Source organism: Mus caroli, chromosome 2, assembly GCF_900094665.2.
Source record: "Mus caroli chromosome 2, CAROLI_EIJ_v1.1, whole genome shotgun sequence".
Taxonomy (NCBI): Eukaryota; Metazoa; Chordata; class Mammalia; order Rodentia; family Muridae; genus Mus; species Mus caroli.
In genome coordinates, this window is record NC_034571.1 from 332763 (window position 1) to 349248 (window position 16486).

Here is a 16486-nt window from a genome sequence, read left to right on the forward strand (position 1 = left end):
GTGGCCTGGGGTTCTCTCACTGTGGGCTGGGGCTCTCTGACAGTGGCCTGGGGTTCTCTCACTGTGGGCTGGGGCTCTCTGACAGTGGCCTGGAGCTCTCTCACTGTCTCTCACTGTGCGTTCTTAGCTATCATTTCCTGGTGTCTTCACGCAGTGGTTAAAGTGAAACCGTTAAGGGGAACTAAACAGTAGGAGCACCAATCACCAGTCAACAGCTTCTTCATCAACCCCCAGGCTTCAGGGAATGGACATTCAGTCATAGAGTGCTATAATTATTCCCAACATTACAAGGATTAAACACGGTGTATTTAATTTTTAATTTTTTGCCTTTTTTATTTTTAGTTTTACATGCTCATGATGAGAATGCTATTTATTAATAGTACACAAAGTCACTGTCACATTTATTAAGTTTCTTATATCTCAGATATAAAGTAGTGGTTAGTTAATGTTTCTTGAAGCAAATTCAAGTATAATGGTTATCTCCTTCTAAAATAATTTCCTTATTCTAAAATAAAGTCTTGGGCTGAAGAGTTGGCTCAGAGGTTAAGAGCACTCACTGGCTGCTCTTTCAGAGGTCCTGAGTTCAATTCCCAGCAACCACATGGTGGCTCACAGTTATGAGATCTGGGGCCCTCTTCCAGCACACGAGTGTACTTGCAGATACTCATACATTAAATAAATAACCTTTAATAAGTAAAGTCTCTGCCCAAGTCAATAAAATTTATTTTTCAACTTTAAATTTAGTACTAGAACTTCTTTTTTTTTTTTTAAGATTTATTTTATGCATGAGTACACTGTAGCTGTCTTCAGACACACCAGAAGAGGGCATCAGATCCCATTACAGGTGGTTGTGAGCCACCATGTGGTTTCGGGGAGTTGAACTCAGGACCTTTAGAAGAGCAGTCAGTGCTCTTAACCACTGAGCCATCTCTCCAGCCCCCGTACTAGTACTTTTTTAATGTATTGTTTTAATAGTAAATAAGACTGCAGATCTACCTTAAAACAAGGCACACACACACCCCGCTCCCGCCGCCCCACCCCCCACCCTCGGAGATGACACTGAAGTGTAAAAGGGATTTTTCTGTTTTCTGGCAGCTGACTTAGCATTTGCTCTGTAGTCTCTTATAGCACCATCATCTGGGGCTTTACTGTGTGGAACTCTGCGGGTGATTCACGCTTGTGACCATAATCAGAAGAGAGGTGACCTTTTAGATGTTTCTCCTTCGGAGAAGGTCACAAGTGTTCTTCAGAATTTCATCCTGGTAGAGCCAGGTTTAATAGGGAGTGGGGATGAAATGTGAGACAAGGAGGGAAAGAGAGAGGGAGGAGGGGAGGGAGGAAGGGAGGACAGGCAGACAGGCAGGGGAACAGGCCTGGAATCTTTGTGGCTTGGGAGGGATATTTTTATTGACCTTGTCACCTTCAGATGTTTCCTCCAAACCCAGCAGTGAGTGGTAAGGCAAGCTCTTGTGAGCAGTCTTGTGCCAGTGGTTACGTACCTTGTCCTGAGCCTGGCTTTTGTGCAGTGTGTGTCCCGCCCCAGCTGGAAGACCCCTGTGGAAAGGGCCTGCAGGATGAGTAGTGGGAGTGGAGGGTGAGGGGTTATATTATTGGGCAGTGAACTGTTGCAGACAGAGCTCTGTCCCCTTCTTGGAGGGCTGGAGAGTCTAGGCTCTGTCCTAAAGGGACAATGTTATGTACAGGGTTACTGGGACCAGGCTGCGTCTACTCCCCCAGTCAATAATAGCGCCATTGCAGTATTTATCGTCTCACAGTCCACCCATTTGAAGTCTTGATGGCTTCAGTACATTCACAGAGCTATCTCTACAGCACCACAGTCAATTTTAGAGTATTCTCATCACTCAGGAACCCTGGACCTAATCCAAGCACTCCCACCCCTCTGTCCCAGCTCCTGGTAACTGCCATTTCCTCTCTGTCTCTTTGGACTAGCCTATCTGTGGAATTATTCTCCACTATGCGACTTCTTTCTCTGAGTGTTTTCCAAGAGGCATCCATGTGTATGGGTGGCATACTTGTATAGATTTATCTTTATGGCCAAATGGTATTGCATGGTGTGAACAAAGCTCATGCTGTTTATCTGTTTATTGGCTGCTAGACATTTTGAAGTGTTTCTGCTTTGGGGCTGGTGTGGATAATCATGCAATGGACATCTGTAAACAAATGTCTGTGTGGGCATTCTCCTGAGTGTATACCGAGAAATAGACCCGGTCCTGTCATAGCCCTGTTAAGGGAGTAGACAAGGGTTCCACTTTCTCTGGGCTTTGGATCATGAGGGAATAAGAAACAGGTATGTTCTTGTGATGTGTTGTGAATGTAGTCAGTCCCTAATGATAACTTCCGTTCCTGTTTTGTTTTTTTTTTGTTTTTTGTTTTTTGTTTTTTCTTTTTAGAAGGAAGAGGTTGTTGTGACTCTCTTACCAGCTGGTCACTGCCCAGGATCAGTTATGTAAGGGGGCCCATCTGTTTCTGTTTCTTTCTCTCTATATATACATATCATATTTGTAGAAATAGCTTTTTAGGATTTAAAGGTATTATGTGAACAGAAATAGATACTCTTTTTCTGGCAGTGCCTTTAATCTTTATTTCAAAATTGAGCTCAGGAAACTGAGAAGAAGGCCATATGGAGTGTGGATGCCTTTAATTGATATTTCCCCTGTGACTTTGGCCCGTCTTCTCATGGGCATGTCTCTCTCCCTGGAATGGAATGATCTGAGTGTATGCATGAAGTGTTAGACTATTACAGGCTACACCTAGTGCTTGCCCACCCTGCTAAATACCCTATATTTATCTTTTGCTACTCATGGGGAAAGGTGGCATTACTTGGGCTTAGCTCCACACTGGAAGGGATGTGTTGGGCAGGAGGCCTTTGCTGCGATTTTAGCCTTTGCTTGCTTTCTTAGGACTTTGTAATTTGGAAGTCATTGAGATTTACTTATTTTTCAGGTTTTTATTTCAGGGCAGTAATGGAACTGTCTTATACACAGGAGACTTCAGACTGGCAAAAGGAGAAGCTTCTAGAATGGAGCTTCTGCACTCTGGGGACAGGTACAGCACCTTCTGTAATTCTTGGCTGTGTACCTTGAGTTAAATAAATATGTGTGGGTGCATGTGCGAGCACACAGGCCCCATCATTCCAAGCTTTTGTCGGATTAGATATCAATTTGATTGTAAAAGTTGTAGTGAAGCTGGAGGTGGTGGTGCACACCTTTAATCTCAGCACTTGAGAGGCCGAGGCAGGCAGACAAATCTCTGAGTTCCAGGTCATCCTGAGTTCCTGGACAACCAGGGCTACAAAGTGTGACCCCATCTTTAAAACATAAAAATTGTAATAGTAGCACAAATTCCCCTCTTTAAAATGAGGTCATGCAGTGTTCTCTACATGGAATGGAATGATGGCGACATAAATCCATCTAAGTCACTGGATCAGCTGTGCAAAAGTCAATATTTTTACGTTTTATTTATTTGTGCATGGGTACTTTATTGTATAGAAATTGTTTATCAGTAAAGTTGATGAACAAAATCTTTGCAAGTGAAATGGAACACCCTCAAAAATAACTGAGGGTCTATCTCATTTTATACACAATTATGTCCCACAAAATGGTTAACACTATTTTTTTTTTTCTTTTCAGAGTAAAAGACATCCAAAGTGTGTATTTAGACACGACTTTCTGTGACCCAAGGTTTTATCAGATCCCGAGCCGTGTATGTTTCCCTGGGGTGACAGATATGCCTTGGGTAGTGGGTCTGCCTGGGGTGACAGATATGCCTGGGGTAGTGGGTCTGCCTGGGGTGACAGATATGCCTTGGGTAGTGGGTCTGCCTGGGGTAGTGGGTCTGCCTGGGGTGATGGTTCTGCCTGGAGTGGTGAGCGGGGCTGTGGCCACTGTCTTGTTGGGAGGGTGTAGCTGTCCCCTGGGGTGTGATTCCTTCTGAATGTCACAGAGGAAACAGGTTATGTGCGTTTCTTCACAGTATCAAACTTTGTTGGTGTCTAGGAGCAGTGTTTGAGAGGGATTTTGGAGCTGGTTCGGAGCTGGGTCACTAGGAGTCCACACCACGTCGTGTGGCTGAACTGTAAAGCAGCTTATGGCTACGAGTATTTATTCACCAACCTAAGTGAGGAGCTGGGAGTCCAGGTACCAGTTCTTTTCCAAGCTCTTCCCATCCCTTCCTCTCCTCTCCCCCAAATCCCTGAAACCAGAGATATGTGGGAGCAGCTTGCTGAGACACAGCTGTAGCAGAGGCTGGCCCCCTGGGGCTCTTCTCATCTTTGTAGGGGTCTATCCTCACAAAAGGATGTCACAGCCCACAAAGGGCTGAAGAGGCTTCAGGGCCCAAGAGACAAATTTGTTTTTTTTTTTCCCAAAGTATGGGTTGTGAAATAAATACAATGATTTGTGACCAGTATCAAAAGTAAATTTGAGCCAATTAATATCTGGGTGTATTGCATACAGTTAAGGTATTAGCAGTGTTTTGCTTTAAAATTAAAGTCACAGTAGTGATAATATTCACACACATCTCTCTCTCTCTCTCTCTCTCTCTCTCTCTCTCTCTCTCTCTCTCTCACACACACACACACACACACACACACACACACACTTACCTGAATTACTTGTCTTTTAAATCCTTTTTTCACACCTTGTCTCTGTAATGTATAAAGGTGGCATTTGCCTCCCCTGAACTTGTGGTGTAATTCTAGGGGTGTCTAAAGAGTGGAAGCTACCTCTCTGAGCCCTAGGAGAGAAGCCAGGGGCAGAGGAGGGCTTTAGGGAGAGGCATTTGATGGTGATCCAGAGTTTCCTTAAGTCCCTTTGCCAGAGATGGGGACATTTCTAGATCAGGCATTCACAAAGAGAAAATGGTAATGTTTACAGCTAGGGTAGCTCAGGAATGGCCTGCAACTGCCTTTCCAGGCATTCCTATGAGGATTCTCTTGTGCCGCTCACTCTGCCTCCTTCCTCTTTTTTGTAGAGAGTCTGGGAAGTCATAGTCACTGTTACTTCTTTATTTCATCTTTTTCTGTGGGAAGCGGGTGCATGGCCCAGGCTGGTCTGAAAATTCACTCCATAGCCACATTGACCCATGATCTTCCTGCCTCAGTCTTCCAAGTGTTGGGTTATAGTCCGGTCACTATACCTGGCTTAACTTTTAAATTTTCTCTGTATGTTTGCTCTGTGTGTATATGTGTAAATAATGTGCATGTGACTGTATATGTATTAGAGACCAAAAGTTAATTTTTTTTTTAACCTGGCTGGCAAGTAAGGACCAGGGGGTCACCTCTCACCTCTTCCCTTGGGATCACAAGCACAGGCCACCATAGACAGAATTTTTTTTTTTTTTTTTGCATGGATTCTGGGGATTAAACTTAATTCCTTATGCTTGCAAGGAAGTCTTTAGTGGCTGTCCCCCCTCCACCTCCCCCATTCCTTCCCTTCCCTTCTTATTGGTCATAAGAAAATCAGTTGTAAGCTGAGTGGCCATGTGGTAAGTGAGTGGCTGTGCTGAGTTTTTTCTGCACCCTGCCTAGGTATAGGCCAGTGCAGAAACTGGACATGACTTCGTGTGTTTGCTGGCCTCACATAACATAGAATGTGGACATGACTTCTTGTGTTTGCTGGCCTCACATAACATAGAATGCTACTATTTTAATTTTGTTTCATGATCCTAGTATCAGTTTAAGCTAATATCATTTACTTTGAAAGAACTAGAAAACAAGTTTTTAGTCAAGCTGACATAATTGGTTTTAATATTTTAAATTGTTATTAGCCGTAAACTTCTTAGGGGCAGCCAGATTTGAGGGGTTTTTGATTTTTGTTTTTTTCCTACATTTTTCTCTCCTCGCACAGTTAAGTTTTATGAGACAGGATAGTCCATGTCCTGCTGTTCTGTGTGGCATGTAGCATGCCATTACAATGGGCTGTACTTTGTTGGGGGTGACATGCACACCAGAGTACTTGTAGAGGTCAGAGGACAACGTCGTAATAGAGTTTGTCTCCTTCCTCCTTTCTGTGGGTTCTGGGCCTTGAATTCACATCACCCAGCTGAACACACCTCTCTCTACACATTGAGCTGTCTTCACTAACTCAGTAGGCAATTCACGACTGCTTCTGTCTTCCTTGTTCCCTGCTATATATATTACTAGGGTTTAGAACTGAGTTTGATATCCAGTAGATGCATAATCAATATGAACCAAGTGATTCTTGAAGGACAGTATTAACACAACCAGATGGGGTTCAAACTTAATTCTTTATGCTTACAAGGCAGACTTTTCTGGCTGCTCCGTCTCCCCATCCCTTTTCCTAGTGACATCCTGGCAGGATACTACCACTCACTGAAATAGTCCAGAACTAAATTGCAAGAGAAACTTGAAGATTTATTCACGCTGGACAGTGCCCCTGACTAATGATCTCAGAACTATTTATTCTTAGGAATTCATTTCAGACAACGTGCTTTCCTCTGCTGTCATGCACAGGTTCATGTGGACAAGCTGGACATGTTTAAAAACATGCCTGATATCCTGCACCATCTCACAACGGACAGAAACACCCAGATCCACGCCTGCCGCCACCCAAAGGTACTGGGGAAACACCCGAGAGATTGACAGCAAGAAGGCAGCCCAGAAATACTCTTCCAAGCCTTTTTGTGATCTAGACTGTTAGAGTCATGCAGCTCTGCATATCTGTATTCCATGATCATGGATTTCAGAGTGAGGGACAGGCACGGGTTCTTAGATAATTTTTTTTTACATAAAATTGATTCTTCAGCATGAGAATGGAAATTTACTTATAATGAAGTTAGTAATCAGCTTATAATTTAAGCAAATTATTAATTCTTTGAGAATGTTACACAATGCATTTTGGTCATATTTACCCTTTACTCCTCCCCAGATCCTTGCAGATCCACCCCCATCTCCCTACTGACCCACCGTCATGTGCCCTGAGAGTTTTATTTGTTGGTTTTAATATCCCATAGAGTTCATTTTGTGCTCCCCAAATATTCCTGGGTGTGGGACCACCCACTGGAGTGCAGTTGACCTGCTAGAGCCTCACCTTTAAAGAAAACTGACTCTCTCTTAGAAGCCATTGACTTTTCATAAGCGTTTCGGGAGTCGGGGCTCGTGAGCACTTCTCCCTCTGTGTTAAAGTGTTGTCTGGCTTGCTCTTGTGCAGAGAACCACAGCTGCAGTAAGTATGCAGCACTTTGGTCATGTCTACATGACACTGCGTGGCCTCTGGCTCTCACGGTCCCTCTGTGCCCACTTGTACGATGACCCTGGGCTTCAGGGGTGGGTATGAGATATAGATGTCTCCTGTGTAACAGAGCACTACTCCGTCACATCTCCACATTCTGACCAGTTGTGAGTTCTTCTGTTATCCGTTGTCCACTGCACAGAGAAACTTCTCTGATGAGGTCTGAGAGCTGCCCTGGTCTATGGAGGGAGGCAACTGCTCTGGAGGCCAGTGTGTGCTATGTCCAGCTTATCATTTAAGCAAATGTATTCATAGTGCGTTACTATTTGTCGCTAAGACTCGCAAAATGTGCATGCTTATAAACTATATTTTTCTCCTTCTTGCTTAAAATACATGACTAGACATAACCTCCGTCCAACTTCAAAGGCGTTACCTTATTGGTGCGATTCCTAAGCACTTCAGCTCTTGGCTGCTCGCTGGTAATTTCTTTGTAATTCTCCCGTAGCCTCTCGAGTTACTGAGTGCCAGACTGCCTTTTGAATTTGCCTTTGACATTTTTCCCCTGTTGATAATGCCTTTCCCCTACATTTTCATGTATGTATACAATGTATTTTTAATCCCATTTACTTCCAGTGTCTTCTGCCCCTCTCCTACTCCCTCTGATTTGTAGCCTCTTCCCAAGTAGAGTCTTTGAGATTTAATAAAGACAGTTAACCTAGTCACCTTCAGATACAATATGAGCCTGGTCACAGTTTTCCCCTAAAATGGAAAGTGCCTCAGCATAGTCCCCTCAGTGACACGAGCTTACATATGTAGCACTCTCTTGAGATGGCAGCCTTGCTTCATCCATGTCCTGACAGAAGCCTTTGTAAGAGAAGGGCCTCAGAAGGGCCAGATGGCTCAGTGGTTAAGAGCTCCCGTTGCTCTCTCAGAGGACCTGGGTTTGCTTCCCGGCTCATGACTGTCAATTGATCCAACTCCAGGAATTTAATGCCCTCTTCTGGCTTCCTTGGGCACCCACACACATATATGCATATATAGACACACTCATATAAGTATAAATAAAAAGAGATCTTTTATTAGAAATTACTCCTAGTGCAAGGTAGGCTACATATTCTAGCATGCATGCTTGTATTTAATCATATGGAGCTATATATCCAGTAGATTCTTGGATGGCTAAAAGAATGCAGGTAAAATGTAAACTGAGAGGTCTGGGTATATTCAGGCTATTGGAGCATAAGCTAGGCTAAAACTTTCTATCCTCCTGCCTTTGTTTCTCAAGTCACTGTTGGGTTTCAAACCCAGGACAATTGGATGAGATGCCTATTTAATGTTATCAAATTGGACCTGACAGCCAGGTTCTCCCAACATCACTCAGGCCCTACCTGTTACAGGGCCCTCCTGGCTGGCATATCCCACCCCCCATCCTCAACTCTGCAGCCTGGAGAGCGGTGTGGGCTGCTCTTCCTATATGATCCATTTGGGTTACCTGCTCTTCTTGTACCTTTGGGCTCCTGGCTGCTGCACCTGGTTCTCCTGCTCTCTCCCCACTTGATTCCCTTCCCCTCTCCCCATTGTGGCCCAGCTTAGTCTGATCATGTCCTGGACTTTCCAGGATGTCCCTGCCTCTGGCTCTGCTCTCCCACGTATCTACAGAAAGCCTTCTCCTCCAGCATACCTGGGACCAGTCTTCTTTGCTTTCCTTTTTATTTACTTTTGTTTTTCATCCAGTCATGTGCCACCTTACCCAGCCCAAAGAGTAGCTTGCTTTTGATTTTCTTTCTTGAGAGTCTTCACTCTAGACAGGGTCAGGTTGCTGTAGTCTAGGCTGGGCTCAAACTCATGAACTTCCAGCCATGTGCTCCTCCTTCTTCGCCATGAGCCTGAGGATTCTCTTGCTACAAACCTATTCTCCAGCGTTCTGTCTCTCTTCCCTCATATGGACTATGGTGAAGCGCTCAGGTCCCGTGTTCTGTAGGCAAGCTCCCAGGTAGCTGACCTGCTTCTTTTCTTGTGTCTTTATTTTTTTAATGTCCAAAATCTCATCTGCAATTGCTTTTAAGATTCATTCTATAGAAGCCTTGCTAAAAATATGTAACTGCAAGTTAAAGCAAATGTGCTTTGGGGATTTGTTTGTTTGTTTTGTTTCTTTCAGGCAGAAGAGTGTTTTCAGTGGAATAAACTACCCTGTGGTATAACTTCCCCAAACAAAACTGCACTCCACACAATCAGCATCAAGCCATCTACCATGTGGTTTGGAGAGAGGACCAGAAAAACCAACGTGATTGTTAGGTAGGTGCAGTGCCTTGGTCTTCTGAAACTAGAGGTGAAGTGTTGAACTGAGTGTGGTTTACACACACATCAGCATAAGCCCAAGGAGAGGATGTGTTATAATTGTGGAAATACCCTTTTCACTTAAACATGACTTAAAGTAGAGGGGTGTTTCTTTCAAACTATGGCAGTACGTTGGCTGGTATAGCCAGGGGCTTCCTCTGTGAGACAAGATGGCTGGACTCTTAGCCAGACCTCCTTGATTTGGGCTCTTTAGAATGTCTGTAGCAGGTGTCTACATCTGAAGAAGCTGACTCCTGTTCAAACAGCAGTTTCTGAAGCCAAGCTTCCCAGAGCCGCCTGCTTGAAGTTTAAGCCTGGGCCCCATTTAGTTTTGCTCAGCATCCTTTTGTGTTCTGCTTTCCCCTCAGGACTGGAGAGAGCTCATACAGAGCTTGCTTCTCTTTTCACTCCTCCTTCAGTGAGGTAAGCGTTCCTGTCAGCTTCTAACTCGGGGCAGGCTATGTGAATGTGCATGTAGGTGGGGTGAGTGGGAGTGGGGGCCAGAGGACAGCCTCAGGTGCCACCCTCAGGAAGGCTGTCCCACCGTTCGGCAACAGCTTCTCTCATTGGCTCCGAGCCAGCTCACCATATGCTAGGCTGTCTGGGATTACAAATGTGTACTACTGTGTCCCACGTTTTTACATGATCCCAGGTATCAAACTCAAATCCTCATCCTTTCCTGACAGAACTATCTCCCCAACCCTCTTCTCACTGTTTTTAATGATGCTTCTTACTGGTCCAGTCCACATTTCTGTGTTTGCCTGCTCGATACAATTTCCCCAGAGCCCCAGAGTCACTTGTTATTGGGCTGCAGGAGTCCTTTGCAGTGGGGTGGAGGAAGATGAAAACTTGGATCCCTTGACATGTACATTGTCAGCGCCTACAAATGGGATGATGCTCTGTGTCCTTGATTTATTCATATTATAAACAGCTATTCTTCTGTGGTCTGTGAGGACTTGTGTGTGTGTGTGTGTGTGTGTGTGTGTGTGTGTGTGAGAGAGAGAGAGAGAGAGAGAGAGAAAGAGAGAGAGAGAGAGAGAGATTTCTCTACTTAAAATGGCATGTAGTCATACTGCTAACATCCTGTCTCGTTCAGGAAGACACAAATGCCTGGTAAGGTTTGTCAGACTCGAGTTACGGTGGTAGGCACTGGGTCAAATAGTCAGCCGAAGGTGAAGTATTTGTTTGTATGCAGGCAAAATAGAAGGATGGTAGGAGAATCAATAAAACACAACCTCTTGAAAATGTCATAATGATATAGAATAGTTTGCATACTAATTTAAAGAGTAATTTTGAGCTGGGCGGTGGTGGCGCAAGCCTTTAATCCCAGCACTTGGGAGGTAGAGGCAGGCAGATTTCTAAATTCAAGGCCAGCCTGGTCTACAGAGTGAGTTCTAGGATAGTCAGGGCTACACAGAGAAACCCTGTGTTGAAACAACAACAACAAAAAAGGAGTAATTTTGAAAAGACAGGGCTGTGCATCTGTTGTCAGAGATGCCCTGTAACTTCATCCTCCCCATCTTACCCTTGGGGAAACAATTCCATGCTCACACATGCATTATACGCGGTCTTGTAGAAACCACGGCAACAAGGCTTGAGGGTATTTATGTACGCTGTTTAGGCAAGTATTTGGTGGTAGGTCACCTTGAATGATAGAAAGAGGATGTTTCTCTATTGACTGTCTCCTGTCTTCCTGTGGCTGCCTCTTCTCTAAGGAGTACTGAGTCATTCAGACAGAGGCTTGTCCTTCCTGGGTCAGTCCTTTAGAAGTCACAGTTTTCTCTAAGTCCAGCAGGAGGTGGGTGGGGGCAGGTCATTGTTTTTGTTGACATATCTTCCTAAAGGTATAATTAGGAATTGTGAGAAGGATAGGTATTCTGCAGTTAGAATGTTTTCCTGGTTACTGGAGATCCCTGGCGCTCTGTCTTCATTTGATCCTTCGAGTTAGATACCTTTGTATCCCTCACCCGCTCTGCAGCGGATGGAAGTCTTTGCTTTGTCATTATCAGCTCTGTTCTGGAGCCAGCATTTACATGTATTTATATGTAAATGAAGAATCTGAGCCTTCAGCCTGATTGAGATCAGTTTACCAAGATCTACTAAGTGAGCTTTGCCTGAGTTGTAGAATTGACAGGGTCCCTCTGTTTAGCATTCTCAACATGGCAAACAAAACAAAACAAAAAACCCAAGATACTTGTGAATGTTTTAAACTATGATTGTTTAGAATTGTTAAGAAAGGAGTTTGTATTTATAGTATTTCAAGTCACACATACACACACATTATACATTCACACTTGCACACACACACACATACACACGTCTTGGAACACTTCCGACCAATTGCAAGTTTCAGTCAGAATACACACAACCTGCCCTGCTAGCAGCCTTGTGCTTCAGGCTAATGGTAAGGGGTCCTTTGGCCCTAGGAACGTGCACAGGCAGGTTTGTGCAAAGGCAGGAAAGACCTGCACCCTTTCTGTTTCTGGGCTCCGTATGTAAAGTGCTCTTGTATCAATCAACTGCGTTGCTTACCTCAGTGACTCCAGTCTAAGATTGAAGGGGCAGAAGAGTTTAGTGTCCCTGCTGTGTGCTATTTGACTCCAGAAGAATAGGCATTAGAACGAATCTCCAAGATGCAGCTGCCTTCCTAATGATTATTGGTCCATGGAAAAGAGGTGTGGTTAAAGACCTTGTCGTCTTGTGTGTATTGTGGTCACAAAGAGGAGGAGTTGTGGAATAAGTGGAGCATGCCACCAGACAGAAAACCTGTTAAGGGTGAGCAGACTCAGGAACCCTGGCAATTCTCATAATGGAGAATGGTAGGTGTTTAAATCTACTCCTGACCACCTTCCTGTCCTGGAACAGGGTCTACTGCCCCATAACAAGTCAGCTGTTTTCTGACTCACATGGAAGAAGCTTTGTACATGTAGGCAATTGGCCTTGGACAAAAGAACAAAGGAATGGATGTCATGGTGTAAAAGACAGAATCTTTAGATCCCATTTATCTGGAACCCAGGGACTTTCTGTGGAGCTGGAACCTGAACAAAGTTTCAATATGCAAGTTCCTAGCCCCACCATAGCCCAGCACTGGGAGGCTCTAGGGAAGGAGGCCAAAGCATTGCATGTGTCCCTGGGTGGTCACATACAATAGATATGTTCATACAAATAGGTCTTCATACTTGTTCTTATATGCCACCATTACCCTCTCCTCCTCCTCACTGGTCCCCTTGCTCTCCCCCAAACAGTCCCTATCTGTTTTCATTATATATGGTTAAATCTAGTTCCCACAGGAGAGAAAACAGACTAGACTATCATCTGATTTCCCATCTGATCCTCTCATTCCTCCTTCCCTTCCCTTCTGTACATGTATGTGCCTGCCACATATCTGTACATGCATGTGTGTATCTATATAGGATCCCCATGAGACAAAATGCTTTCCTTATAACCAGAGAAAATGCCATTGTTTCTGCATGGTGCTTCACCATTCATTCACCCAGAGATAGGCGTCTAGACTGGTTCTGTATGTTGGGATCTGTGAATAGACATACACTTCATTTCCTGTCATATAGGTAACTGGTATGTTCTGTATTCCTTCTAGATTAAAGATTTTTTGAGCTACATCTGCCCAGTGAATGCGTATCCAAATGTCATCCCGGTCGGCCTCACTGTGGATAAGGTCATGGATGTGTGAGTAGATTCTGGGTTGGGGGGGCTTGTGTTGCTGGTGGTGGTGCTAGGGGGAGGCATGGGAGTGCTCTGTCTGAAAACTTGTGACCCTAGAGCCCATCTGTGGTAACATTTCTTTGAGCTTCCCTTTATTTCCACTTCTTCCTATCATTTTTAGTGGGCAGAATGTATGGGTACTGTCAGTTTGTCCTAGGTAGAATCCTGTTCACCCATCACTTGCAGTGTGAATTTGGCCAGATCACTTCAGAACCATTCATATCTAACTCACAAATCAACAAATATTCAGTGGATCAGATGAATCAAAAAAAAAAAATCAATGGATATTCATTCTTGCCTACTTTTGGAGTTCTCAGGGATCTATAGAAAACTATGAGAAGCACCTGGCAGAGAGCCTATAGGTTCAGTCAAGGTATCTGTGGAATGGGAGAGCAGGCAATGTAATAGCTGTCTTTTATTGGTACCACTTTATGTGACTTTTATATTTTATGTTACATGTGTGTGTGTGTGTGTGTGTGTACATGCATGTGTGTGTGGGGATGCGAGTGCCAGAGCTGTGACGGAAATCATCCTGGTGTTCAGGATTCTCCCTGAGACTGAGGAAGACTGTATCACTGTACTTAGATGGAAAACAGGCTCCAGTCTCTGGAGAGAGGTCTAGGAGGTGAATGTGTAAGGATCCGAAAATCGAGAAAGGAAGACCCAGACTTAGATAGGATACAAAAGCAAAGGGCATTTATTCTGCAGAAACGTCCAGCATGTAGGGTCATCCATTCTCTAAAAGGATGACTCCATGCAGGCCTTCTCACAGGGAATTGGCTGGGGAACCTACCAAGAAGGATTAGGTAATTTAAAATTTCATTGGTGGGTCCTGGGGGTGGGGGGCTGTCCACAGGTGGTCTGCATTCCAATGTAATGAACATTTAACTATATGATAAAATAGGGATGGCCAGCACAGATGGCTCATCCTGAGATAAGGTATTTCCCCATTTTTGTGGTTATCCCCAGGGGATTTTATGGTCTTGTTCTGGAATTTATGGTCTGTTCCTGGAACTGGTGCCTTAAGATATTTTTCCCAAAATAAGGCCTGGTTCTTTTTTTTTTTTCTTTTTTTTTCTTTTATTATTTTCTTTACTTACATTTCGAATGTTATCCCTGTTCCTAGTTTCCCCTCCAAAACTTCCCTATGTCCTGCCCCTTCCCACTGCTCCCCAACCCACACACTCCCGCTTCCTGGCCCTGGCATTCCCCTATACTGGGGCATAGAACCTTCACAGGAACAAGGGCCCCTTCTCCCAGGGGGCCCCTTCTCTACTTAGTTTGATGACCAGACTAAGGCCTGGTTCTTAAATGGAGACAAATGGGGTTTATGTTGTCCTTTCAAATGAAATAAGTGCAGTGAAGAATCCAAAATGCTACTCCATAAGTAAAAAAGAAAAGTTTATTGTGAACAAGCAGGGCTGTCTGTCTCTAGGGAAAATAGAGAGAAGGGACAGGGGTGAGGGGATATCCAGGGTTTTAAAAGGAACCAGGTACCTGGGAGGAAGGGACTGTGACTTGTTGACTAGAGACTGAGGTTAGAAGCCAGCATGGACCTTGATGTGCTAACAAGCACCCAGGTGTGTTAATGAAAGAACCACAAGTGCCAAAAATCAGAAAAATAAAACCTTCCTTTTAGCAGATAGAAGCTATGGCTTTTGTCTAAATGCCACTTTGGGAAAAGGGCTTTCTTGGGACCAGACAGGTAGGAAGCACAGATTTAGAGTTGGCGGCACTGAGGGCAGTAACTGAAATCCAAAGGACAAAATCACCAGGAAAGCATGAAGAATGCTAACCACTCTGAGAGCAGAGCTCCAGTAGGGAACCAGGGAAGAGCCAGAAAGTGAGATGCAGGTTCTGACAGTGGGGGGAGGGAAGGGGGAGGAGGTGCAGGAAGGAAGGAGGTATTAGTGGCCAATTCTGGTAAGCTGGAGAGATGGCTCAGGTTAAAAGCTCTTCCTGAGGACCCAAGTTTGGCTCCTAGCACCCACATCCAGAGGTATACAACTAGCTCTAACTCCAGCTCCAGGGGACCCAGTGCCCTGTTCTGTCTTCCATGGAACACATGAATACAGAAATAAAAACAAAATCTTTCTTTAAGAGTAACCTAGTGCAGGGACTGTGATGTCTCTGGTTACCTTGGTAATGAGGTACTTGTGAATGCTCACAGCAGCTTTAGAAGATTTGTGAGTTAGAAGCCAAAACAGCATGGTAGTCCAAAGAAAGCAACATGCTGGCTAGCAAGGCAAGAGTTAAGAACTTGATCTGTTAGCTGAGATTTAAGATTGTCTTGTAGATCTAGATGGGAATATACTTAGAATCATTTGGAGTGCTCGTTAAAATGTATATCCTCCTATATTGGATTTCTACTGGGGCAATCTGTTGTAGGCAGGTGGGTGGGTGGGTGGAGCGTTACCCAGAGAATGCATGGAATGGCTCCTGAGAGAAGCAGAACCAGCAGATTCCGGAATATCATAGACATGGGAATAGGGATGACAATGGAAAGAAGTCTGGCTGAGGTAGGTGTCAGGATGGGAGCTTCAGGGCTGTCATCATCTGCTATGTCAGCTGGGATCCTCAAGGCTTCTGGCAGCCTGGCAGAAGGAAAGAAGGGATTGTAGCCTCAGTGAGGGTAAACCCTTCAGGTCTCATTTCTGTATCCTAGCCTTCAGCCTGTGGCTCTGCAAGTAGGAGATGAAGTTTGTGAGATTCTTCCAAGAGGGAAATAAGAGCTATGAACAGGGGAGAAGCATGGCCTCTACTCTCTGGACGCTAGGTGTCACTGGGCACTTAAGCCTGTCTTGGGGTAGAGTTCTTTCCTGAACTGTAAGAGCAAACAATCAAGTTTGCCTTTAATCTGCTAAGGCAGTTCCCTCCGTACGAGATCGACATCTACTTTGCTGTCTTTAAGCACTTCCATGGCCCACTTTCCTGTTTTGCAGGCTCTTTATTAAGCAGTGCTCCTGTCTCCTACACGCTCACATGATCCCTATGGCTTTGTTGTCATCTCTATAAGTAATGCGCATGCTTTATCAGCTTTCCCCAGTAACTCAGTAGAAAAGTCAAATTTTCAAATTTCTGATTTATGGCAGTTTAAAGCCTCTGTGCCGGTCTCCCCAAAGTACTGAGCCAAAGTACAAACCGCTTGGAAAATTGAAGAGAGCCAGAACAATCCGTCTTGACTCAGGTAAGAATCCATCTTGACTCAGGTAAGAATC

At 44.5% G+C, this 16486-nt stretch overlaps 1 protein-coding gene across 1 annotated transcript in view; it reads left to right on the forward strand.

The window, feature by feature from the left end:
* Dclre1c (DNA cross-link repair 1C) overlaps positions 1-16486 on the forward strand; it is a 29898-nt gene that overhangs the window by 9051 nt on the left and 4361 nt on the right. Inside the window, 9 exon segments of the mRNA XM_021155441.2 lie at positions 2412-2467; positions 2965-3066; positions 3651-3723; positions 4017-4157; positions 6494-6595; positions 9367-9503; positions 9914-9968; positions 13144-13232; positions 16361-16455. Of these exon segments, the coding sequence (XP_021011100.1) occupies positions 2412-2467; positions 2965-3066; positions 3651-3723; positions 4017-4157; positions 6494-6595; positions 9367-9503; positions 9914-9968; positions 13144-13232; positions 16361-16455 (850 nt within the window).